At 46.5% G+C, this 24,993-nt stretch overlaps 1 protein-coding gene and 1 long non-coding RNA gene across 22 annotated transcripts in view; one reads left to right on the top strand and one right to left on the bottom strand.

Annotated features, from left to right (window-relative positions):
- The window catches only part of Rgs6 (regulator of G-protein signaling 6), a 536,804-nt gene that overhangs the window by 40,143 nt on the left and 471,668 nt on the right, over positions 1-24,993 (bottom strand). For all 21 annotated transcript variants that reach the window (XR_015622117.1, XR_015622119.1, XR_015622118.1 and 18 more), the window contains 3 exon segments: positions 23,412-23,522; positions 13,362-13,487; positions 4,638-4,824 (listed from right to left, as the gene is read on the bottom strand). Coding sequence is in view for 17 of the 21 variants with exons in the window: in XM_087554419.1 (XP_087410545.1) it covers positions 4,638-4,824; positions 13,362-13,487; positions 23,412-23,522 (424 nt within the window). In the remaining 4 variants the exon portion in view is untranslated.
- LOC120093216 (uncharacterized) lies at positions 4,105-12,006 on the top strand. The gene is made up of 4 exons (XR_015623195.1): positions 4,105-4,235; positions 8,630-8,762; positions 11,162-11,242; positions 11,767-12,006. It is a non-coding gene; the product is annotated as an uncharacterized LOC120093216 (long non-coding RNA).

Raw genomic sequence — 24,993 nt, 5'->3', positions numbered from 1 at the left:
GAGGGAAGGAGGACAAGGAAGTTTGGTGTCTCGGTTATTGTTTCTATTACTGTGATAAAGCACTGTGACCAAAGTCACCTGGGGAGGAAGATGGTCAGTTTCATTTTACATATCTCAGGGCAGCTCCATCACTGAAGGAAGCCAGGGCAGAAACTCAAGGTGAAAACTTGGAGGCAGAAAAGGAAGCAGATACTGTGGAGTGGTGCAGCTTACTGGCTGGCTTCCCATGGTTTGCTCAGCCTACTTCCTCATGTACCTGGGCTCATATGCCTGGGATGATCCCACCCGCAATGGGCTGGGTCCTCCCACGTCAATCATCAATCAAAAAAATAAAAGGTTCTACAGGTCTATCTGGTAGGGACATTTTCTTAATTTGGGGTTCCTTCTTCCTAAATGATTTTAGATTGTGTCAAGTTGACATAAAACTAGCCAGAACATTAGGTGACATTCCCAAAGTGAGGACTGTATTTTTATACGTGGAAACACACTTATATATGAGCAGCAGAGAAGAGGCTAAGAATGGGACCTGGCTTAGGAAGGGAGACTTATTTACATTTATAGAAACTGGGTCTAGATGCATCTTCCTGCCTAGTCTACCTCACAGACTTGCCGGGAACATAACACATTTGGAAGTACCTGAAAAGATCACGCAGAACTGTACTCACGAAGGCCAGGAATTCGATGCCTTATCAAGGCAGCACATACTTGTTTTTCAAGTTCTCTCATCAAGTCTCCCTTGAATAAGGAAGAGCACAAGCATCTAGGTGGGCAGGGCTGGTTAAGCAAACCTCGGTGCTTCCATACCGTGGACTACTGTGGAGTGTTTAGTCACAGGCACTGAGCACATTGTCTGGCCCTCAGACTGTGCTGGAAACATAGAATAAAGCAGATAAGTGGCTACACTTCCACTTCAGGGGCTTTGAGGGCCACATTTTGAACTCAAAAGGAGGAGAAATGGAGAAAGAAGAAGTTGAGGAGAGCTCCCCTGCAATTCCAAATCTAGACTGAAAGTACCAGTATGAACTTGTTTTCTCTCTCTCTCTCTCTCTCTCTCTCTCTCTCTCTCTCTCTCTCTCTCTTTCCTCCTCTCTCCCTCTACACACACACACACACACACACACACACACACACACACACACACACACACACACGATGTGGGTGGGGTGGCTTCAAACTCTCAACTCTCTCCCTGATTCAGCCTCCCACTTGCGGGATCTACAAATGTGCCCAGCTAAATGCATCCTTATTATACATTACAATTTATTCCCTAGCTCTGTTCACTAAAAATACTGAGGAAAAAAACAAACAGACGAAACAAACAAACAAGTCAGCCACCATGAGCATTAAGGGGCACAATGTGGCCCCTAAGAATCATTTTCCACTAAGAAGAACCAGGGGTCCTTAGAGACATGGCTTTTTTCCAGGCCCAGGACAGACCACGGAATCTTGGAGTTTCCTCGTTATTTAGATGACAGCAAAGATTAATGAGGTTACATCAGAAGGAATCAACTGGCTAGACATGGTAAAACTCATACATCAATAAAGAAAATCAGTAAAATAGATCATAAAATATACTACATGTGTTTTAAAAATGAGTTTAAAAGACACTGAAAACAAAACCAAACCTCCCATCAGCCACCAAATGAGGATGATACCAGGTCACTCACTGTGCTGGAAACCAGCAACAAAGAAAGAATCAGATATTCTCCTGCCTTACATGAACTGCAAAAGTAGGTAGGTAATGGACTAGCAGTTGAGAGGAATCTCTCTTATTGGAAGTCTTGCAGATCATTAACAAGGAACGAAGGCTAAAATGAGAACATCATGATTTCACTACCCCAATTAAGAATCACTGAAAAGGGGTTGGGGATTTAGCCCAGTGGTAGAGCGCTTGCCTAGCAAGCTCAAGGTACGGGGTTTGGTCCTCAGCTCTAGGAAAAAAAAAATCACTGAAAATAGCTAAGATATCACAGACACAGACACACACACAAACACACACACACACACACATACACACAAACATACACAGACACAGAGACACACACACATACACACACAGAGACACACACAGATACACACACACAGACACAGACACAGACACTTATACAGACACAGATACACACACACACAGACACATGGACACACAAACACACACACACAGACACATACATACAGACACACACAGACACGCACACAGATACACACACACACACAGAGAGACACACACACAGACACAGATACACACAGACACACACACAGAACACACACACAGAGACACACACAAACATACACATACACACACAGACACACACACAGACACATGGACACACACAAACATACACATATACAGACACACACACAGACACACACACAGACACACACACAGACACACACAGACATACACATATACAGACACACACACAGACACACACACATACATACACACACACACACACACACACACAGAGAGAGAGAGAGAGAGAGAGAGAGAGAGAGAGAGAGAGAGAGAAAGACCGACACATACAGAAAGACACACAAAGACACGTAGGCATCACTGCATGCTTGGTGAGAAGACAGCACAGTAAAGTCTACAAAAGTCAAAGCTAAACCTAATTAAATGTCAAAATCAAACACCCGATTGATAGGAAATATGGGTGACAGAAGAACATGTTGTGTGGCACCACAGAGCCATCGCCAGAAAGATCCAGACAGAAACCTTCACAGGATGAAACATTTAACTTCGTCCAATATCCACAGAGAAGGGAGGAGGAAGAGGAGAAGAGGGAGGGGTGGCCTGACTTCATCAAATATGCACAGGGGTTTGGGAGGGGAGAAATCTGAAGTATAATTTAAGAACACACATGTGGTTTATAGCACTATGGATCCCTTATTTGGAGTCTGATTTTAAATGGTGTTTTAAAAATTATTTATGGTACTATTAAAGGTACATACACTTGTCTGATGGTATTAAGGAGTTATTGACATTTTATTAAATTGTGATAATGGTATTGTGGCAATTTAAAACAGAAAGGGTACTCTTCTAACTGGGCAGCAGGTTAAAATGTAGGTGGGGACACAGCGAAAAGGAGATGGGTCATGTACTGATGACCTTTGAGGTTGGATAAAGGCTCATAAAGGCTTGTGTTTCTGCTCCCTCCCCTCATTTATGTCCAAGAGTTTCCACAGGGAAATGCTAAAGCAAACCCTCCATGGTGTCACACGTTTGGTGACACAGAGACTGGGAACATCATGGCTTGATCAGCGTCTCTTCCTGAGGTTTCCTAACCTTATTTCCTTATGATGGCGTCTGTGTTTCAAGCCATATGCACAGGGGTTCCCCAAAGAGTTTCTCCACCCCTTTTCCTTACATCAATATTGTCCTTTAGAGCATATAAAAATATGGCAGGGGGGACAAAAGTAGTCTTTGTGATTTAATGATTTTACTCCAAAGCTACAAAGACCATGAGGGTCTCAAGATGTCACTGGGTGGAGATTGAGTCAAATCTGCCCAATGTGGGCATTCAGTTGACTCCGAGATGGGGGAGAAAAGGGGTAGGTGAGGAGCTGTTTTCAGTCTGAAATCCTGAGTTAGTGACAAGGGACCCTGGTCATGGCCTCACAAGGGACCCTGGTCATGGCCTCATGTCATTGTTTGCATTGGTGTAGTTGTGTAGACTATTCTAACTAGGTAGGGTGGTAATGGCAGGGGAAGTCACTCAAACTCTCGGCCTACAGCATCTGTAACCACCCCGAGAGTGCCCTGCACGGTCCAGTCCTTCCTGAAGTCTTCATTTAACCCCAGAGCTCACTTCTTTGGGGTCTTTTCCCAGGGTTGAAGTGGCCTATTGATTTGTCTGTCTCTCTCACCTGGGCCTTGCTGAGGACAGGGCCTTTCTTCTGTTCTTTGTGGTGTCTCACTATTACTCAGGGCTCAGAAAACACTAACTGCATGGGGACAGTCAGTGCAAAGTGTGGGCATCATAGCTGGACAGGTCTAGACTTGATTCTTGACCCGGACAGCTCACAATTCCCGCTTTAATGATGTCATATTACTGTTTTTGGTCTAGTCCCAATCTCATAGAGGGGTTTAGAATTTTGTAAAATACTGTAAATCAGTTTTTTCCCCTAGAAAAGATGAGGCAATACAAATGGGTTTGATTTACAGCACCCTGAAGTTACAACCGTGCATGAGGCATGGACACTCGATGGAGTTCAGATCTGGGTCTTCCTTCCTGGTATGATCCTCTTTCTAGACACTGGGTCGTGACTGAGCTGAAGCTCCCTGTCAGCCTGTGCTCCTGAGGGAAAGGGCAGATCCCTGACAGTGTTCTGAGAATGATAAGCTTTGATGTGTGTATAAGTACATTTTAGTAAGCTATTTCAGCTCACAATGGGTTTGCATTTCCAGTTAGCATCCTAACTTGAGGAACTACAACTTTCTGTATCTGTGTAGTAATGTGACCTAAGAAAAAGATCTTGGAATTTCACTGTATACGGATCTGAAATAGTCTCTACCCACTGACTTATAAGAGCTGATATTCTAACTACTTGTAAAACCTCTGACTTGTATTAAAGGGTCAGAGTTGGGAAGTGATTAAGGAAGGCCTTATGGCAATGATTCAGGTCAATGAGCAAACCTGGGCATCTTCAAATGTGTATCTCCCTCCATCTTTGACATTCTGACTGGTTATCTCATAGCTGTGAGAATCCAGGTTGATTGCACTTGGGGCTCCGGGAGCTAGGAACTCTTGCCAGATTTCCTCCACCCTCTTGGCCACATCCTGTAGAGGTTGCTTCTTGAGATCTTGGACGGCCAGCCAGAACCTGGAGGGAAAGCGGAAACACAGTCAGTTCTATTTGGACTCTGCTGGAGATGGTTCCAGAGCTGATGTGTATCCCCCTGCCTGCTTTGACGCCACATGGGAGTTCCGTGGGACTGCTAAAAGTTCAGGGTGTACTGCTGACGACAGACTAAAGGTACATCTAAGAAGATGCGAGCTTCCAGGGACCAGCAAAATGCTCTCTTCCCTCTGCGTAGAGATTTCTTAACCCCAGCACAGTAGCTATTCAAGCTGGGGGATTCTGTTTGGTGTAGAGGGGCAGTCTCACAGAACACTAAGCAGCAACTCACACGCCCCTCCCCACGGCACACTAGCATCTTTTAAGTTACGGCCACTAGCAAGTATCTCCAGAAATTACCAAATGTTCCCGGGAAATAAAAATTCTCCCTAGTTGAAAATCAACTACTCCACATACAGGTCTTTACACAATGGGAGTCCCTTTGTTAAATCTGGCTGGGGTCATTCAGGGACACCAAAATAAGGAGAAGGAGATTAGAGAGTCTGCTCATCCGTTAAAATCACTTGCTGCTCTCCTACAGCCCCCAGGTTCCGTTCCCAGCATCCACCGGGGCAGCTTACAATTGCCTGTAACTCTAGTTCTGGCTATCCAGTTCCCTCTTCTGGCCTCCCCAGGTACTGCATTCGTGTGGTGCGTATACAGACAGGCGGTCATCTTACACATACACAGGAATAAAATTAACAAAATGAAAAGATTTAAAAGGGACATGTCACGAAAGCAGGCAGAAGCCTGAAATTATAAAAGACATTTTGCCTAGAATGAGCCAGCCGCTCATGTTAGAGAGGAATGAATGCGGGGGTGGGGGGAGGGGCATTCGTGTCAGTTCTCAACATGGTGTTGGGCACCTAGCAGGTCTTCAACAGTTTAGAGAGGATTTGTCATAAACAAGGCTGAAGGAGCATCTCTACCTAATGATTCCTTAGGGAGTATGAGAGAACCCCACCTTCCAATTGTCTCCCCATCATCCCTCAGTCTGCCCAGGAGCTATTGATGGAGACCCCCACCCCCACCCCCACCCCTGGATGGACACTGAGAGCTTCAGTCAACCCAGGCAAAGCAGCTCCCACCCCCAGGGGTCCCCCAGGGCATTCTATCAGTGGGACCCAGAGCTGGATAGCACATTCTCCTGTGCAAAGGGGACAGGCCAGTATCCTCAGTGAGTTAGCGAAGGGTCCATCGCTGTGTGGACTGCACAGCCACAGGCAATAGAACACAGACATAGTCTGGTCAATGAACGAATGGGGAGGACGAATTCAGGTAAGCCATAAGGTGGAAAGTACGTCCAATCTGGCATCAGATTCCACCCAAAGTAAGGTGGACCTGCTTATCAGTAGTATTAATTAATTAATTAATTTTTTTAAGAAGGGTTTGCCTGTTTTTCTGCTGCTCACAGATGTGCGGCCCAAAGGCGTCACCCAGTGGCATACCAAGGTACTACAGTCCTATTTCCACTAGGAATGTGTTTTTTGTTTGCAGGATATCTCCCACTTTCCCAGTTTGCCCTTCAGGAATCAAATGATCTCCTTAAAGAAACCCTCCCTCAAGCCCCAAACATGAAAAGCCAAGAGGGCAAAGAAGATAAGAACACCCCTCTCTCAGGAGAGCAGGGAACTCAGTTCTGTCCTCAGCCTAGCTCCAGTGCTGTGGGAATTGTACTGTTCTAGGTAGTCTTTGATCACCGGGGAAATGGGTACAAAGTGGGTGAAGGGGAAGCAAGAGGAACTCTGGATGAGTTCCCCAGTCGCACTTAACTCTGGAACGCTTCCAGGCCCAAGGGACAAGTGAGTGTCAGGCCAGTCACCTGCCACCCTGAGCTCTTAGAATTTCAACTCTTCCCCCAACGGTGCTCAGGGTAGAAGCTGCCAGGCCTTTCCCGACTCCGCTTCATCTCCTGCCTTTCAACACCTGCCCTCCTTGGAGCCCAGGCCCTTCTGGCCCCTGGGAGAGAAGTCACAGAGTTTTATGGGACCTGCTGGGCCAGTAACGAAGCAGGGAGTGGCCTCGGGGCTGTCTCTGGCAGTGGACGGCCTTCTGGGTCATATTTCTTCCTGTGCCTGTGGAGCTTCTGTGACTTCTCACACAGATAGATGGTCAGTGGGTGATTTTTTTTTCCGTCTCCATCAGTGTCACCTTGGAGGTCACCTTCTATCTTCTGTCCCTTGCTAGTCTAGTCTGCTGTGTGGGAAGCCATGGAGACACCATGGGAAGGCCCTGAGGACCTCTGAAGCTTCTAGGCTCTGTAGACCCCTGTGGTTCCCAGGGCTTCAGGATGCCCTTTGCAGAAGCACAGAGAGGCGCATCCCTCCTCTGAGTATACAGAAGGAGCCAAGAGGATGTCAAAGAAAATCTCAGAATCAAATCGCATGCGTTTTTACATTGAAAACACCAAGAGATTTCCTCCATCAATTAAAGTTGAGGCTTTTTGGTTTATAAAAAAGCACAAGGGAAGACAGCAGGCATGTCACAGGAGAGAGAGAGGGAGAAGCGAGGTGGGAGGAGGGAGGAGGGAGAAGGGGATGGGGGGAGGGCACATAGTGTGTAAGAGTGACATTCTCTGGACAGCTTTCTCCTCCTGTGTACATAGGACTCAGCCCAGCCTTCTGTCTGCCTTGGAGATGACCTACCTTGTCTCTCCTAGGTGACAGCAAAAATGTTGTCACAACAGCATCCTGACATATCATATGTGTTTACCGACTTGGCTTGGAGGGACCTTTGTGACGATTTGAAATGCAGAACAGGCTGTGGTCTGTGCTTGGCATCCTCTTGTGCAGAGTGAGCCGAACCAGGAGCTCAGGCCAACCCCCTCCCTGCCCTCCCACCGCCCAGGAGCCACAAAAGCTTCTCTCTGTGTATCCTCTGTGGATGGGTGGCCCATTGAGAAGAGAAATGGTTACTCTTATCAAGAGCCTGCAGGTACCGCTCCGTTGAGGGAGCGGTTAGCCGGCAAATGCCAGCAGCCCCATCAAATGCAGCCATCCTGCACTAAGCCCTCGGCTGGAAGCAGGGAGCCTTAGGGACTGGCAGGGCACAGTGGCTCCAGGGTGTGCGGAGACCACCTGCCCTGCCTCTCCCCTGGCCACTGCCAATTGTCAGAGCAGTGAGAGGTAGCGCTGTGCTGGCATTTGATCTTTGTTCGTGGCTTAGAAATGAATGCAGGAGAGGAAATTGGGCTCAGGGGGAGGGCAGCTTGTTTCAAAAGCACTAGGGTGAAGCATCTGGGGTCTGGACTGGAGGATAGCCCGGGATTGCCTTACTTGCTCCCTCTCTCCTTAGATTCTGACAAGCAGTGTGGCTTTTCTCTTCCAGTCTGGCTAGGTCAGGAGAAGCCATGAGCCATCGATCACTTTCCGTCCCATCAGGAGGTTGTACATCTCCACAATTACCAGCTTACCTGTCTTTTCACAAGCTAGCATGTTCGCAGGCTACACAACACAGCTCTGGGCTTGTTCCCAGAGAAAAAGTGAACTCCTTGGCAGAAGGAAGTGTTTCTGTGCCCTCTGCTGGTCACCGGGTGACTCAGAACAATGGAAAAAGAAAAAGAAAAAAAAAAAAGAGAGCTTTTTATGTGGTTGGGCTGCGGGAATGATTCTCCTCCAGTGTCCCCCATGAGCTAGCATGAGCAGCACCCAAGCTGAGCTCAGCACAGGACAGGAGCCAAACTGCTACAGATGGCCACAGGCTTGCAGGAGTCACTCCGTTCTGGTCTGTCATCTGTTTGGTTACTGTGGGATCCCCACTGGCCCTAATGAAACTTCTTGGGTCTTCCTAGGGCTTGGGGCAACTGCTGAAGCTAAGGCTGGAGATGGAGCTCTTGAGGCGAAAGCTGTCAGCCCCCTGCGCTTGCTTTTAATTGCTTCTTCCCTCAGCTGACACCGTATGGAAGTAGGGTCATCAATCTGCAGGTTAGAAGAACAACTCTGCTCTCTCAGGAGATGTTACAGCTCATAAAAAATGTAGGGGGGACGCTCTTTGTTGCAGGTTTTGATTTTTAACTCATGCCTTGCTGTGTGGCAGAGGGTGTCAAGCCCAGGCAGGACAAAGGTTTGTACAGGGACGATGGAGCGGGAGCAGGGGCAAATGGCACTGTCACCATTTGGGGAAATTTCACAAAATAGGGAGAAGGATGAAGTCAGCTCTGTAGGGAATGCCTCAGGACTGTGAGGCTCCCAACGTGCTGGTCCAGGAGTGGCCACACTTCTCGGGCAGCTCTGCGCTAGACTTGGCTTGTGTGGTTAGAGCAAGAAATGAATGGCCACTGGTGTAGAGTCATAGCCAAGTTGGACCTGTCCCTCCCTCTATCCCTGGAGATAACAATCCTCAGTCATCTCAGGGACTCAACCCAAAGAAAATGATCAAGGAGGGGCTGAGTATGATAATTGCTGTACCAGCATGAGGACCCGAGTTCCAATCCCCAGCACCCGTGAAAAGCCGGGATTGAAAATGTGCTCACATGTCATTCAGGGAAGACCCCTGGTGCTTGCTGGCTAGCCAAGGCTACCAAATCAATGAGCTGCAGGTTCAGTGAGAAACCTTGTCTCAAAAGATCAGGCCAAGACTGGTCGAGAACAACATCTGCTTTCTGCAGTCTCATGCGTGCATACCCATGTGCACATACATATACTCATTCACACATCTATATGATCATGTCCACACACCCTGTACACACGGATCAGAAAGGACCTTCCCATGATACTATGTCACTACCGACCACTTTCCGACACTTACTGAAAGGTCTGGGCAGCACTTTGAGGCCCTCTCTTCATTATTCTGAAGTTCTGGGGTAAATTTCACCAATTGGCTATTTCACTGGCGCTCCCTGTGCTGGATGAAAAATCCCTTGTACTAGAGAGATTTGAAGAGCACCAGAAGACAGGAATAGGAAAGCACTTTGCAATATACCCAGCCCCCATCCCCCTTTTCCCTTCTGCCTTGATTCTAGTATCCTGGGCTCACAACCACCCCTAGAGAAAAGGGACATCGCAGCAGGACCAAAGTGACAGTAAACAGGAGCCTCAAGCTGTGCACCTTCCCCAGCCTCTAGGGCCCACTGTGCACAAAGACTATAATAGAGGTGCACTTGTTCAGCCAACATGGCTCCTGTGGACAAGGGGTAGAGCCAAAGTAACCCCGAATCCTTGGAATCTGGGTCATGGAAGGGTTTAGCCAGGTCTGAGGCTAAAGGAATGAATAGAGCAGGAAAGAAAGCAGCAATTTTGTGATAAGGGATTGAAGGGTCTTCCAGTTGTGTGCCTTGAAGCTCAACTTCCCTCTCTATGTCCAATTATGCTGAGTGCCATCACCACAGAACCGGGGCCTCCGGAGAGGATTATGGGAAGCTCCTGGGCTGTACTTTTTCTCTCTACTGTTCTGTTTTCTTTATCTACCTTCCCGTCGTGGATCAGAGGGGACCTTCTTTAAGTCTGGATTTATGCATGCATGCTGGGGGCTGGCGCGTTCACACACGTGTGCCCACACATTCTTTCACCCAAGATTAAATGCAGCCCTCCTGGCACCAGATAAGCCACTGGAAGAGGCACAAATGGAACTAGCAGAAGGGAGGGAACACCTGCCAGGGACACACTCGCCAGTGCACTTGGGACTTCAGTGTCACGCATATTTCCTGAGACTAGACTTACCGGAAAATTGGCTCTGGCTACCTACGCTGCAGCTCTTGACAGCAAAGCCCACAGGCTGCACAGGGAGTAGCTAAGCAGGAAGATGCCCCCTGGGTCTTCACAACGAATAGAATTCTATGGTCGTTCTTACTATCTGTAAGATATCGGGTGCCGGAGGGCTCTCAGGTCTGCTTGTGGGCTGAGAAGCCAGCAAAGGACATACTCTGTATCATTCCATCATGGAGCCAAAACAGGACAGAAGGATCCACGGGGACCCAGCTGGAGATAGAGTCTGGGACTGGCTGACCCCACAGAGAGTCCAGCTTGGAAAGTACAGATTGGTTCGTGCATGGCCTGGGGAGGCTGGGACTATTTAATCCATTAAAATAGTACTCCGAGCTGCTGCCTCACTCTGAAACCCCACAGTCCCATAGTTATGCTAGTTGGATGGTGTTATCAAAGCCATTTGACTATTCAATCCCATTAAAAGCCTCCATCCCAACCACAGCCAGAGAAGCTAGTGCTTGAATTTGACCCCAGGTGATGTTTTAGGTGTCAGGGCTTCTGTTGCAAATGTCTGGTTAGGAACCAAAGCTGTGGTTAGAATATTCTAAAGAGACTGCTGAAAGAATTATTGTGTCATAGCCTGAGGTAAGATCACCTTGTCTGGTTCCCATTTGGCACAGGTCTGATCAGAAGGCAAAGGCATGCCACAGTACCAACATCATCCCAGGACTGGATGGCCCGGCACGGTCATTCTGCACCAGGTGACAGTTCATCATGGTTTATGGTTTTTACTTGATTGGCTTGGAAAGGGTCTAAGGGTATCAGGAAAGTGCAGATCTGGGATGTGTGTGCGTTTCCACAGAGGATTAACTAAGGGGGAAGACAGTTCAGATGGGGCAGCACTACCCCCATAGGCCGGGAGCATGGATGCATTGAGAGTGGGTGGAGGGGAACACCCGAGGTGCAGGTGCTCTCTCACTTTCTGCTCCTTGGCCACCAGTGTGTGTGCTCTGTTTCACCCCTCCCACCAGCATCCATAGCAACCTCTGTAATCAGGGGTCGAAGTGAACCTTTCTCACCTTGAGTTGTTTCAACTATTGGTCAGAGATGAAATTATTCTGCCCAATACCCATGGCTAATTCAGTGCTGTGGCCTAGAATATAGTCCCCGTTTTCACTTGTTCCTGTGGTGTCTTATGAATTCTTCCAAGTCAAGCTTGGCTCCAGAGGCTACACTTACCGTATCTAATTAGTAACTCAGTAGCTTCTTGTGTATTGTCTTCCAGGGCCCACGAGATTGTTTCCAGGGAGAGATCCAGTCTTGACTGACTAGTACTCTGTAGTAGGGCCTGGTTAGGCTGGCTGTAGCGTAGGCTTTCTTTAGCTGTCACCTCATGGGTGACATGGATTCTACCCATGAACAGAAGAGAATTCAGCTCTCTGCCCAACATTACAAGCTTGGATTTTTTTTTTATTTTAAAAATTCAAAAAGCAATAAAAGTCTGTTTCAGACATCATCACTTGAACATGGAGATCAGTTCAGTGTGGGAAAGAAAACCTGTTGCAAATAGAGGGTGGGGTTTTGTGGCGCTGGTAGCGGATCTCAGCCGTGGAGAAACCAGCACTTGGTTAAGACCACTGAATCATAACAAAGCCACCAGGAATTTTCCTAAATCATTTGAAGTGGGGGAAGACCCACCCGAAATGTGGGCGGCACCTTCTGGTGGCAGCCCAAGTAAGAGCATGAGGGAAGCCTTGCGGTTTGCATGCTTGCCCTTACTTGAGTCGCATTGGTGCATTCTGTAGCCATGGCATTCCTCCACCGATAGTGTGAACAACTTCCGTAGACTGAAGACCAGCAGCTCCCCAAAATCCTCCAGGATCTTCTGTTCAGGACTGTTGAGACATCCTGTCTCGTGGGCTGAAGAGCTTTTGAATTCTCAGCCTCTCTAGTGCGTGAGGGCCATTGTTGGACTACCTGGACCACTTCCTGTCTACTAATCCATCTTTAATGGATGTGTTTGTCCTGTCAGTTTTGAGGACCTTGACTAAGCAGTCACTGAGGGGTCTCACCTAGCAATACCTAATCCCAGTCCTGTAAGTCCCCTGGTTCCTCATCTGACATAGCAGGGGGCTGAATAAGCCCACAGTTCCTGTCTGTGAGAAGAACTTCTATGCTCCCCTTATCCCTTTTATTTCTCAGCAGATTTCATTTTCCCTCTTCCTTCTCCTATTAAGTAGTCCTTATTTGCATATTTCCCTCCTAAGTTATGGGCCTAGAGAAACAATCAGGGACTGTGGCATCCTCTGATCCAGGAATCCCACGGAAGGGACAGAATTCTTCTCTAGAAGAAAGTGTGTGCTTTTATTCGCTTGTAGAGTCAGGTCTCTAGTTATACAACACTGACTTGGCTTGCTAGAGTTCTGAATTGAGCCCTGCGATGACCCATTTCTTTAACAATAAATTGTTTAACAATGGTTGTTAACAACACAAGGGCCCTGAATCTCTAGGGCTGGCACATTTTGGGGAATGGGTGTTCTGAGCTGTCATCCCAATCTGAAAACCCTCCCCTCCACAGTTTTACTCGATGAATGGTGTTATCAAAGTCATTTGACTGTTTAACTCCATTAAAAGCCTCAATTCCAACCATAGCCAGAAAAGCCAGTACTTGAATTTGACCACTCCCCCAGTGATGTTTCATTGAGAAAGAGAGATGGAGAGTCGGAGAGAGAGAGAGAGAGAGAGAGAGAGAGAGAGAGAGAGAGAGAGACAGAGAGAGAGAGACAGAGAGAGAGACAGAGAGAGAGAGACAGAGAGAGAGAGAGACAGAGACAGAGACAGAGACAGAGGAGGGAGAGAACAATTCAAATGTTTACTTACCTGAGATTTTCTGAACTGAATTCTGACTCCAGGAATCTGAGGAACTGGTCCCGCCCCACCTGGTCCTTCAGTATCTCATCAAAAGAGAAGCCCCAACGCTTCACTCGCTGCTGGCTGGGCTCTTTGCTTTTGGGTTGGAGGAGAAGGTTTGAAAAAATGATCAGTATTTAAAACAAACAAACAAACAAACAAACAAACAAAAACAAAGCCTCTGTCCTATGCTCCCCGATGACTCAAGTTTCTTTTGCCACTGAACATCAGGGAAATCACCTCAGGTGTAAACAACAGAGACCATAAAACACACACAAATTCCATGTGTATGCTTTTACCCTTCAGTGGTGACAGTTTCTGAAAAGGGGTAGGTGGAGAGGCCATGTTTGGTGAGAGTCACCAAAGTGCCCAGCAAGTGACCACTGTCTGCAGGAAGCTATCCCCTCCACTGATGGACTAATGGGGCCTCCTCCAACCTCTCCCATCAGTTACAGATCCAACTTTCCACTCGCCCCTTCGGCTTGTTTTCTAATGCCCAGGATACTTAGTCTAAGAAACTGGCTCCTTATCTTTTGTTCCTTCTTCAATACAGAAAGGAGAGATCAGCCTCTGGCTAGAATTGAGTGATGCACCAGTTATAAATGCATGACTCTCACCAGAATAAAGCAGATCCACTTGCTTAGAAACAGCATTCTGCCTTCCCTCACTGCTATAGCCACTGTGTTGTTTGTAGAGTACTAGGTAGACAGTGTTCTAACCACCTTATCTCTATTTGCTAATGGGCTGAGTCCTTACAGATACTCTGTGCAGAATGCTAGGGTTGTTTCCATTTTCCAGCTAGGGAAACTGAGAGCTCAGGACCAGTTGCCTTGGGACTTTCACTAGGAGGCGATGGAGTAGAGAATCCAATCTGGTCCTGTGGCTCCAAGCACAGCCTTAAACTTTGAGCTCATCCCTGCTCTTCAATCTCATATCCACAAGGAAGAAGGGGTGGGGTGGGGTTGGTCATATTATTCTGGTGCTGAACTCTTTCAGGTCCTCTCTTCCCACATGAAGTCTATGGGCTGACCCTCCTTGAAACAATGGCTCCTACTTCACAAGTCACATGCTGGAACCTCTTCTCTCCTTTTCACCTCCATTCCAACTCAAGATGGGAATCTGCAGACCAAGCAGGATCACAGGTCACAGCCAGAGTTGCTGAACTAGAAGCTCCAGTCTCACAAGGGTCCTCAGAGACTTAGTCATAGCAACCTTTAGGAACCACTGGTGTAGACAGTTTTTCCTTTTAGACGAAAACCCCTCACAGTCAGTATAGAAGACCAAGGGTTTTTCCTTGTTGTAGAGCTGACATACTATCTATATTCCTCTTAGAAGAGAACAGATGCATCCAAGTGCTTAAAAAGCAACAGATTCTCGAGGAGCCTGGCAGGAGAACTTGCTGGACTGGGGGAGCCATTTTACATTCATGCTTGGTGGGCTTGAAGCCACCTGCAGAGGCCAGCAAAGCACTAGTAGGGCTGGCGACTTGAAGTGAAATCGAAAATGTGAGTAACGAAAGTTTAAACCTAAGTAGCCATCTGTGACTGGTGGCTACGGTCCTGAGTATGTGGCCTAGATGCAAACCATGTGAACTCAGCTACCCCTCACTGACTCGTGGGACTGGCAGCCATGTCTTCTATTTCTAGGGCAGTGATCAATAGATCGTGTATGTGGGGATCAGGGAGGCTTCTGCAGTCTGGCTTTGCCTTTCCAGGTGTAGCTCAGTAGGGTCATGGTAGTAAGCTAGTGTTTTATGGAAGGCAGAACTTGCAAACCACGATACTATTTAGTTCCTATAAAGATTATTCTTTTTATATTTAAACATTTAAATATTCTGATACATCTATATTACATAATAATATATTTTATTATATATTATTGTTAAATTATTATATGATAATATATTTTAAAGTAATATTAGTAATTACTATTAGTTACTAAATAGATGGTATTTAGATACTACACATATTTAGCCAAGGAAGTTTCTAAGCCCTGTATGGAAGGAGCAGCTTGATTCTTCCTAAGTGCTTTTGGAGAGAGGAATCAACTAAAGATAGAATTGCTAAATAAGGACTGAGAAAATTCCTAGTGTGTTCACATTACAACGAAGAAGCAAACACAATGACAAACAAAGGAGACCAGGAATGGTGTGGCCACATGGCTGATATAAGGATAGAGTAGGGCTCAGACATCCAGACAAAAGCCAGGGGCTATATTTCAGGACGATAGGAAAAGGACATGAAGATGGTTCAATGGCCTCTAGCCTGTGACCCCCATTACAGGCTCAGATGGCTACAACCACGGGAGCTGCAATAGGTGCAGGCGTCTTCCCATTCCAGTCAGTCTAAGATAACCATGTCTGCCACTGCTAGGGTAGAGGTGCCTGCAGAGAGCTTCAGGGTGGATTGTGACCAGTGGGGCTATTGGGACAAACTTCGAGGGCAGAATTGCAGGGTAGTGGTCTAGCCTGGGAAAGCTGCAAGGCCCTAACAGAGCGAGGACGTCCGCTGAGCTGTGGATATGATGCTGCCACCCAAATGGGTGTGGCAGACAGAATATCAGTCCAGAAAAGCCACAGGCACACGGCTCATCTTCAGAGAGTGGTGGAGGTGTCACCTCAGTCTGGTCTGACAGACAGAGGATCAAGACAAAGAGAATTCCTCTTAGATAAAGCCTTTAACTTTGCCCTGCTGTATTTAGACTCACTTGTGACCCATGGCTTGCTTCTTCTTTCATTGGAATGAACATGCCTATCTTAACTTCCCTTCATGGTTTGGAAATAATGTCGCTTGTTGGTTTCACAGCTGGAAGGGGCGTCAGCTGGAGATGACTTGAATCTTGACTTCCTCTTATCTATTTAGATGGTATTTAGATACTATTTTAAAGTAGATGTTAGAGAGAGACTGCTAGTGATATCTGGGCAACATATGAGAGTTTACAAACCGGGGAGCATGTGTAGAATGCTACAGATTAAAATTTTTGTCCCTCCAAAACTCATCTGTTGACATTTTGACCCCCAGCATGATGGTGTTAAGGGCTGGGGCCTTCGGAAGTCACTGAGCCAAGAGCAATGAAGTTAATGTCTTTATCAATAAACTCATTAGTAGGCTCAGAGCTCTCACCTTGCTGCCATAAGAGAACACAGTGGGAAGATTCAAATTCACTCTGTAGCCAAGCCACCCGTGTGATCCTTCTGCCTCTGCCTCCTAAGTGTCACCTCGTTCAGACCATGAGCCATGCCTTCCTCAGACATTAATATACTGCCACCTTGGTCTCAACATTCTCGGTTTCCAGAACAAAGAGAACCAAATTTCTTTCATTTGCAAGTCACACACACAGTCTACTGTGTTTTTTGCTTGACAGCCTGAATGGACTAAGAGAAGTTGTCAGAAAAATTGTGAAACGGGGGCCAGTCCACTCAGGAAGCATATCTAATGACCTCAAAGTTAGGGCCACGCTGTGAAGAAACGATCTTGACTTATTTATTTATTTACCACCCCAAGAAGAGCTGGAAAGTCTTGGATATTCCAGCGGGGGTGTGGTTCCCTTTCAGTGTTCTCAGTTCATCTGGCTTGACTGTGCCCTCTCATTGTGATCACTGAGCTGCAAGGTGGTTTAAAAGGTCATCTGAGGGCTAGACCCGGCCCGTGTCCAAATTGCCCCTGTGGCAGCTGACACTGGCTGTTTGTTGAGAGCTCATCTGGGGTTATTGAGGAGAGGGATCCCACATGGCTTTCCCAGTGGCTTGAACTTCTCCCTGCATGGCAGACCATTTCAAAGACTTAAGACCGTATGTTTAGAAATTACTGGGACTCTGTATGGCGGCCTCTCAGAGTGTCCCTTTGCCACAGTCTGTTGGCCAAATAAGACATCGAGGCCAGTCTGTATGAAAATAAATGTCTTCTTTCACCATAAGGATCAATACATCCACAAGGTGGGGCATGTTTAGGAACTGAGTGCTTTAAGAAAGGAACTTGAGGGACCTGGGGCAATGGTTCAGTAGTTAAGAAGTTCAGCACTTGTTGATCTTGTGTGGGACCAGGGTTCAGTTCCCAGCATCACTTTGATGGCTCACAATGATCTGGGGCAATTATTACTCCAGTTCTTGGGTATCTGGTGCCCTCTTCTGGTCTCCACAGGAACTAGATGGGCATGTGGTACACACACATACACACAGGCAAAACACTTATATGCATAAAATAGTTAATACATCTAATTTTTAAAGGGAGCTTAATAATTGTATATAGGCAAGTCAAAAATTGTCTCTGCTCCTCAGCAGGCCATCTTGACTGGGAGTGGATTCCTTCAGCCAGGTAGAAGGAACCAGGTTTGTTCACATGCTTGCTCCTCAGTAGAGAGGGAGCCTCAAACCTACCCCATGCAGGGAAGAAATGGCTGACCACGATTCTGCGAGCCCCACCAGTTCATGAGGTCCCAACCTTGGATTAATGTTGCTACCAGAACTACTTCCCTTGGGCCTCCCTAAGATACTCTTCTGGTAATGTTTAGATCAGCCAATTCTTTCCAGCTGTGGTCTGATGACTTTTAGCTGACTGCTCCCTCCATGCTAAGTCCTGACTATTGTTATTTTCTTCGATGGAAGCTGATTTCTCAGATGTCCTATCCCTCCCCTACCTCCCAATCTGATGATGAATGCTTTCTTATTCTTAGAGTTTTGCATCTAATAGCACCCTATCTGAGGCTCAGAAGGGATCCAAGGACAATGCCTGTTGTTTCAAGTATACCTCACATAGTTTTGTCCTTTATTCAGTCGCTGTCCCTCACTGGACACCCACCTTGCAGCAAATACAATATGTCCTTCATTTTTATAGAGTGCAGGCTTTCCTCTGATATCCTCAGGCCTGGAGCTCAAAATAAGTCAGCATGGATTTCTCTGTAGCACAGAAGACTAGAGCCCGGTGCAGATGAACAGAAGGACATCCTCATTGCATCCTGCTTGTCCTCACATGGCTTCTCCTCTGCCCTATGCCACGAGCCATGCACACCTGAGGTCTGGGAAGACACTCAGGGATGATACATGAAGCCTCGAGGGAAGGGCACCTCCTATCATTTCTCCTGGCAGCTAACGTACTCAGTATTCCTGCTTTTGAGAAGGCCTTTATCTCTGGTTACTAGAATTTCCCTGGTTTCTAATCTTGCCCTGGCTCTTCTCCTTCCCCTCCCCTGTCTCCTGTCCTTTATTTTCCTCTCTAGAGCACACCCATCTCACCTTCTCCCTGCCAACAGCCTAACCTCTGCTTTATTGGTTGAGTCTGCCAAGGCCTTCCCTACAGAACCTGCTCTCTGCCTCAAATGGCTGAGTGCCCTTTGCCAAGCAAGGAGGAATTCTGGTGCCAGGTGGTAAGACGGCAGCTCCTATTGACTTTGCTAGAGTTTTAGCCAGAGGATTTCTTACTCAGAGCACATTACAAAGTAGGTCTCATTGTATGAGCTGAAGTTAGGTGAACTGGAGAAAGCGCTGACTGTTGGTTATTTCCTCGGTTGTCTTTGGATTTTACTGTGTAGATGGTGACCATCACTAGGCTGAGGTGTGATGTCAGCACTGATCTCACACTCTGCCTTTCTATTGACAGTTCCACAAGGCTGAGTGTGTATGGGAGCTCTGCAGGGGAAGTAGAGCTTCGTTTTCACTTGAGACAATAGAGCTCCATGTGCTCGAGTAGATAAGACTCCATGGCTGTACTGTTTCTTAGGTTAGGCATTAGGTTAGGGTAGATACTTGAATGATAACGTGAAAACTGGGCCACCTATTATAAAAGGGTCACCTACCCCTCTACGCAATCTATACTTTTGAGTACTTGTATGTGTCAGAAGACTGGACTCTAAAGCAAATCACAGGGCCTCTTTAGAAGTGACCTAGAGGGGTGTGACATAACAGCCGGAGGGGTGGGACACCCATGACATTGCACTGGATGGCCATCATGCCTGGGAAGGCTTGAGCGAGAAGGAAAGCCAGCCGGGAGAGGCAAACGGCTCAGAGAGACAGGCAGGGTTCGAAGCTCCCTACATACATAGTAGGCTCCACATTGTGGAAGCAGGTTACTAAGAGGGAATGGGGGTGGGGGCTGGGAGAGGGAGAGGGAGAGGGGAAGGGAGAGGGAGAGGGAGAGGGAGAGGGGAAGGGAGAGGGAGAGGGAGAGGGAGAGGGAGAGGGAGAGGGAGAGGGAGAGGGAGAGGGAGAGGGAGAGGGAGAGGGAGCTGACCAGATGCTGATAAAGACAATGAGGTCAGAGCACAGTGCCACCACCAATGCCAGAGTGGCAAGAACATAAAGAGAACACAGAAAACAAACACATCTGAGCGATGCAGGGGACAGCCCAAGAGATTTAAGAGTTCTACCCCAGAGGCCCAGAGTTCCTACTGAAGGATGAAAGACAGACAGACAGACTGACTGACAGAGGCAGAGAGACAGAGAGACAAAGACAGAGACAGAGAGAGACAGAGACACAGAGGCAGAGAGGCAGAGAGGCAGAGGGACAAACAGAAAGGGAAGTCAGACAAACACAGAGAGCAAAATCTTTAAAAAAATAAATTTTAAAAAATTTAGAAATATAAATTAAAATATATCTAAACAGTTAAAAATGAGAGAGAGAAAGAGAGAGAGAGAGAGAGACAGAGACAGAGACAGAGACAGAGAGACAGAGACAGAGAGGGCAGACAAACACACAGAAAAACCTTTATAGAATAAATTTTAAAAACTTTAGAATATGAATTTAAATGTACCTAAATGGTTAAAAACAAGAGTCGGGGAGGGCATGAAAAACACAGAAGCAAGCATTTAGGAACAGGAGGAGGAAGAAAAGAGACACCCTGAGTTAATGAAAGTTTTAAATTCTTGCGTCCCTCAGAATGACGAAGACTACACAAACACCCACAAAGCAGTTTGAATAAGATGCATTCCCTAGAGTCTCAGGCATTTCAACATCTGGTCCCCAGCGGGAGCTGCCCTTCAGGGAGACTTAGGATCTCCTAAGGCCTTGCTGCCATTGGAGGCAGGCTTTGAGAGCTTAAGGCTTGCCCTACCCAGTTTTCACTCTCTACTTCCTGCTTGGGGTTCAGGATATGAACTGTCAGCTTGCTGCTCCAGCCACCATGCGTGCTGCCCATGCCTGCCACTTTCCATGATGGTGACAGACTGTTAACCTATGGAACCATAAGCCCAAAAAAATTCTCCCTCCTGGTGCTCTATCCCAGCAAAGGAAAAGTACCTAATGCACTGGCCACCCCAGAAGCAGGATTTTAAAAGTAGATGCCCATTTGCACACTTTATGTCCTCTTAACATTGATAGAAATGTAGGTTCAGAACATCGGTTTAAAAGACATCATGCTAGCATACCTCTGGGACCAGTGCATTATGGGAAGGCAGGGGGAACTTCTGCTTTCAAGCATGCACATGCCCTGCTATGAATTAGTGATTCTTTAAACTCAAACCATGTAAAACATGATTGTGACTAGAACAGAAACTGGAATTTGAGGAGGCAGAAGCTGATTAGAAAATAAAAAGTTGAGGAAGAGGAAAAGAAATTTAAAAAAAGAGAGAGAGAGAGAAGAGAAGGAATCAGGAAAAAGACCAATGAAAGTGGGATCTTTGTATCTTGATATCGAAAGCAAAGCCATCACTAGGGGAAAAGGGGAAGGGACAGGTTGGCAGAGAGTCACAGAGAATGACTCTCTATGACCACAGGAGACATCCTCAAGTAAGAGAGCAAAGTGAGATTTATTTCAATCTATTGGGTTTAAGGATTAAGAGAGAAAGATCGCTCGTGTTGGGGTTGGAAGGGATGGGGACCTTTAAACTAAAGGCATGGAAAAGGGCTTCAGGTTTATTTAAGAAAATCTGGCACATGAACCGAAATTAAAACATGCACTCTGTTTGAAGTAATTCTTCCTTTGTAAAATTTATAGTAAAAAACTAATTAGATTTAGGTATAGGGATGTTCCTTGAATTGTTGTTTATATTACAGAAAAAGACATGAGTTAAATAGTTATGGCCTAGGGATTGGTTAAATAAATTTTACTTCATTCATGCCAGGGGATATTATGCAAATATTAAGAAGGATAAGGTGGATTAGTATGTGTTTATATATTGCTAATTAAAATAGCATTATATGTATATAATGAACATAATTACATTAGAGATGAGAATATTTTCTGTGTACGAAAATTTAAAGAGATAGTCACTAATTCAGAGCCTCTCAAATTTTTGAGTTCATCGCACCCTTAGGTCTTGGTAAATTTTACAATATCCATGAGTCCTAAGAAATACTTAATATCTAATATTTTTGTTTATCTAACGTAGGACGGGTCAACTTAACATGAATTAGTATCCTAGCAACTTAACAACTATATAAAATACACATACATTGAAGGAAAAAAGTCTTAATTTCATTCTTAACCCCTCTCCTGACTGGTTTTTATGTTAACCTGACATAAGCTAGCATTGTCTGGTAAGAGGGGCCTTAACTGAGAAATTGTCTCCACAGATTTCACAAGCCTTAGGGCATTTTCTTAACCAGTGGTTAATGTGAGAGGGTCTAGCCCATTGTGGGTGGTGTCATCCCTGGCTGGTGATCCTGGGTTCTATAAGAAAGCAGGCTGAGCAAGCCACATGGAGCAAGTCAGTAAGCAGCACCCCTCCATGGCTTCTGCATCAGTTCCTGCCTCTAGGTGCCTGCCCTGTTTGAGTTCCTGTCCTGACCTCCCTCTGTGATAGACCTGTTACCTGGAAGTGTAAGCAAAATAGAGTTGCTTTGGTCATGATACATCACATCACTATTAATCGTAACCAAGGCAGTCTCTATGAATATATGTTATGCACTGCACATCTTCTCCAACTGGATCTAGCAGGATCATGCCCACCCGAACTTCCTAGTCTGTGTCAATTTTTAATCACAAAACTTGGAACTTGAATTTGCAAAGATGAGACATTAAAAAGGAAGGGATGTGGGCTGATCCTTACACTGAATGAACCCAAGCCAGTATGTACATCAGATGTCCTGTGGAGTCTGCCAGTGGTGCACAGAGGACCACCCTTGGGAGTCCTCTCAGTGCCCAGCACCCTGCTGCAGGGTGAGAACTGAGACATCAGACATTTCCTGGAGGGCAGGTTGGAGGAAGGGAGGAGTTCCCTTCTTTATGCATACCAGGATAGACTAACATTTTATAGTAAGTATCTATGACTTTTACTAAAAGAGAAAGACAACACTGGAGTCACAGAGAATGAAAGAAGAAATCAGAGGGCGAAGGAGTACCACACAGAACTGTGCCGGCATGTCTAGGAATTGTGACTGTGCTCAAGTTCCCCTCAGCTGTTAAGTCAACACACCTGTTTCCCACCCAGGGCAGGGCCAAGTACTGCTAAAACTGTTGATGCCTCTGATGTCAGAAGGCCAGTGTGAGGCCTAGCCACAGCCCTGAGCCTCCGCCTGGGTTCCAGCCTTAAGGCTGCTGCATTCCAACTGTGCATCCTTGGGCCAAGTCCTCAGCTGCTCTCTGCTTTATTGCCTTGTCTTTTCCACAGGGAGAATAATGTTCTTTGTATATATTAATTTTAGATAAGGATTTAGCTTCTAGTTCCCCAGCCCCTTCACTCCCTGCCTTCTGAGGAACTCCTAGATGAATGCATTCACCCATTGTTGTTAAATCAGGCTCGTATCGCTGAGGGAGGTTGGTGGGAAGAACTGAGAGACAGGGATGGTACATAGAGGGGGTAGTCAGTGTTGCTGCGATCTGAGATGGAGGAGACAAGTTGAGGCAGCAGAGTCTCCCCTTCTGGCCGCGAAAGCCATAGGAGCAGTTCTAGCTGCCATGACGGACACAGAGAACCCATGGACAAACCACAGCAGCAAGGAGGAACCTTGAGCAAGCAGACAGCAGTGTGGAGGACGCTTGGGCCTTTTCTAGTCTCATTCGTGTTAGAATAGGGAACAAGGTAATTGCCTTAGATTACAGATTTTTCACTCCCCCAACCTTTGTTTGGTTTGTTTGTTTATGTGTTACCTCATCTCTATGTCCCACAAGGTGATGTCATCGCTGATCCAAGGGTTAGATGGCTCTGCTGGTGTTATGAAAGGGTCGTATTCCACATACTGCTCCGTGTAAGCGATTAAGCTGTAGGAGGAAGCAAGGCAAAGAACTGACTTCCTAGGCAGGCAGGCAGTGCTGTCCCACACCAACAACAGCAGTGTTTGCAGGAAAAACCCACTCCCACTCCTGATTGGTCGAGCTGCTCTCAGCCTCCCCTGTCCCGAACAAGCCAGGTTTTCTCTGTTACCATAAGTTCTAGTATATACACACTGGTATCCTTTCCCAGTACTTGACTCTTTCCTGGAACCACAGTGCCTCTCCCATGGCATACGCCAGCTTCACTAATACAGAGGTCACAACCTCGAATGATATGATTACGAACTTCAAAAAAATAAGTTGAATTCACAGTGAATTCCACAGTTCTATCAGAATCCTTCAACCCAATGGTACACTTCCTGTATGGACTTTTAAATCCCACCCGACTGTGAGTTCACACAGGCTTGGGTTTCAAAAGCAACTCAGTTTTTCTAGCTAGAGTTATAACCTAATATACATGACTAGCTGACACGTATATAGAAAATAGAAAATGGCTAGGGGCAATGCTAGGGTAGGGTGCATATGTGTGTGTGTATATGTAATGAGACCAGTGGCCCTAAATGCCCATCACACAATACTAAATTACCATTTGGGGCAGGCCAGGAGCAATGGCCCCAGGTGTTTCCCCCCAACCTTTCTCACAGACGCATCTGTCGTTCATCTTCTGAGTCTTCAGTGAGCCTCACTGTTTCTAAAGCATACGCTTTTATAGCTGTTATTATTTTATAGCTGATTAATTAATTAATTTTTAACAAGGTTAGCTTCTACTCACGAGTCCCCTAGCATCCCTCACTCCCTGCCTTCTGAGGAACTCCCAGATGAATTCACCTCACTATTGTCAAACCAGTGTCCACATTACCAATCTGGATACGACCGTTGGCTGCTCAGCTAACAGTATCCTACTCCGTTCCAGTGTTTTAGCAAACCTGTGAAACATAGAAATAGACTTTCCCCACCCCCACTCCATTCTGTATTAGATCCTCCATCCGGGTGTCCCTGCCTCCAGATGGTGTCTTCTCTGCAGCCCTTAGTGCCCTGGCTTCTATCTGGACAGCCGGCTCCTTGGACCTGACGTCAAGCCATCATCTCGTGACTCTCTTCATTCCTAAGTTGGTTCTTTGTTCCCTGGATTCCACTTCTGGATCTTGCTTTCACCTTATAGCTGTGATGAAGCCCATCGTTTAGTCGCTGTCTAGCAAGGTTCTCCAGAACTGAATATCTGAGCGCCTGGGCTCTAAGAATGCCTGTCAATCTCCGTATTTGACCGATAGTGGCGGGCATAGGTCACTGTGTTGAGAGTCACCTCCTTCAGAGGCTGGAAGGTATTGCTCTACATTTTCGTTGCCCAGCGTCACTGCTGAGAACTCTGGGTCCACATTGTTACTTTGTCAGTTTCTCTCTATGTGGATTTCGAGTCTCCTCCTTATTGCTAAAGTGCTCTGCAATTTCATGATGGCCC

Source organism: Rattus norvegicus, chromosome 6 (assembly GCF_021556685.1).
Source record: "Rattus norvegicus strain SHRSP/BbbUtx chromosome 6, alternate assembly SHRSP_T2T, whole genome shotgun sequence".
In the NCBI taxonomy this organism is placed as follows: domain Eukaryota; kingdom Metazoa; phylum Chordata; class Mammalia; order Rodentia; family Muridae; genus Rattus; species Rattus norvegicus.
The sequence above is the reverse complement of the archived record's forward strand: the minus strand, read 5'-3'. Positions and strand labels throughout refer to the sequence as shown.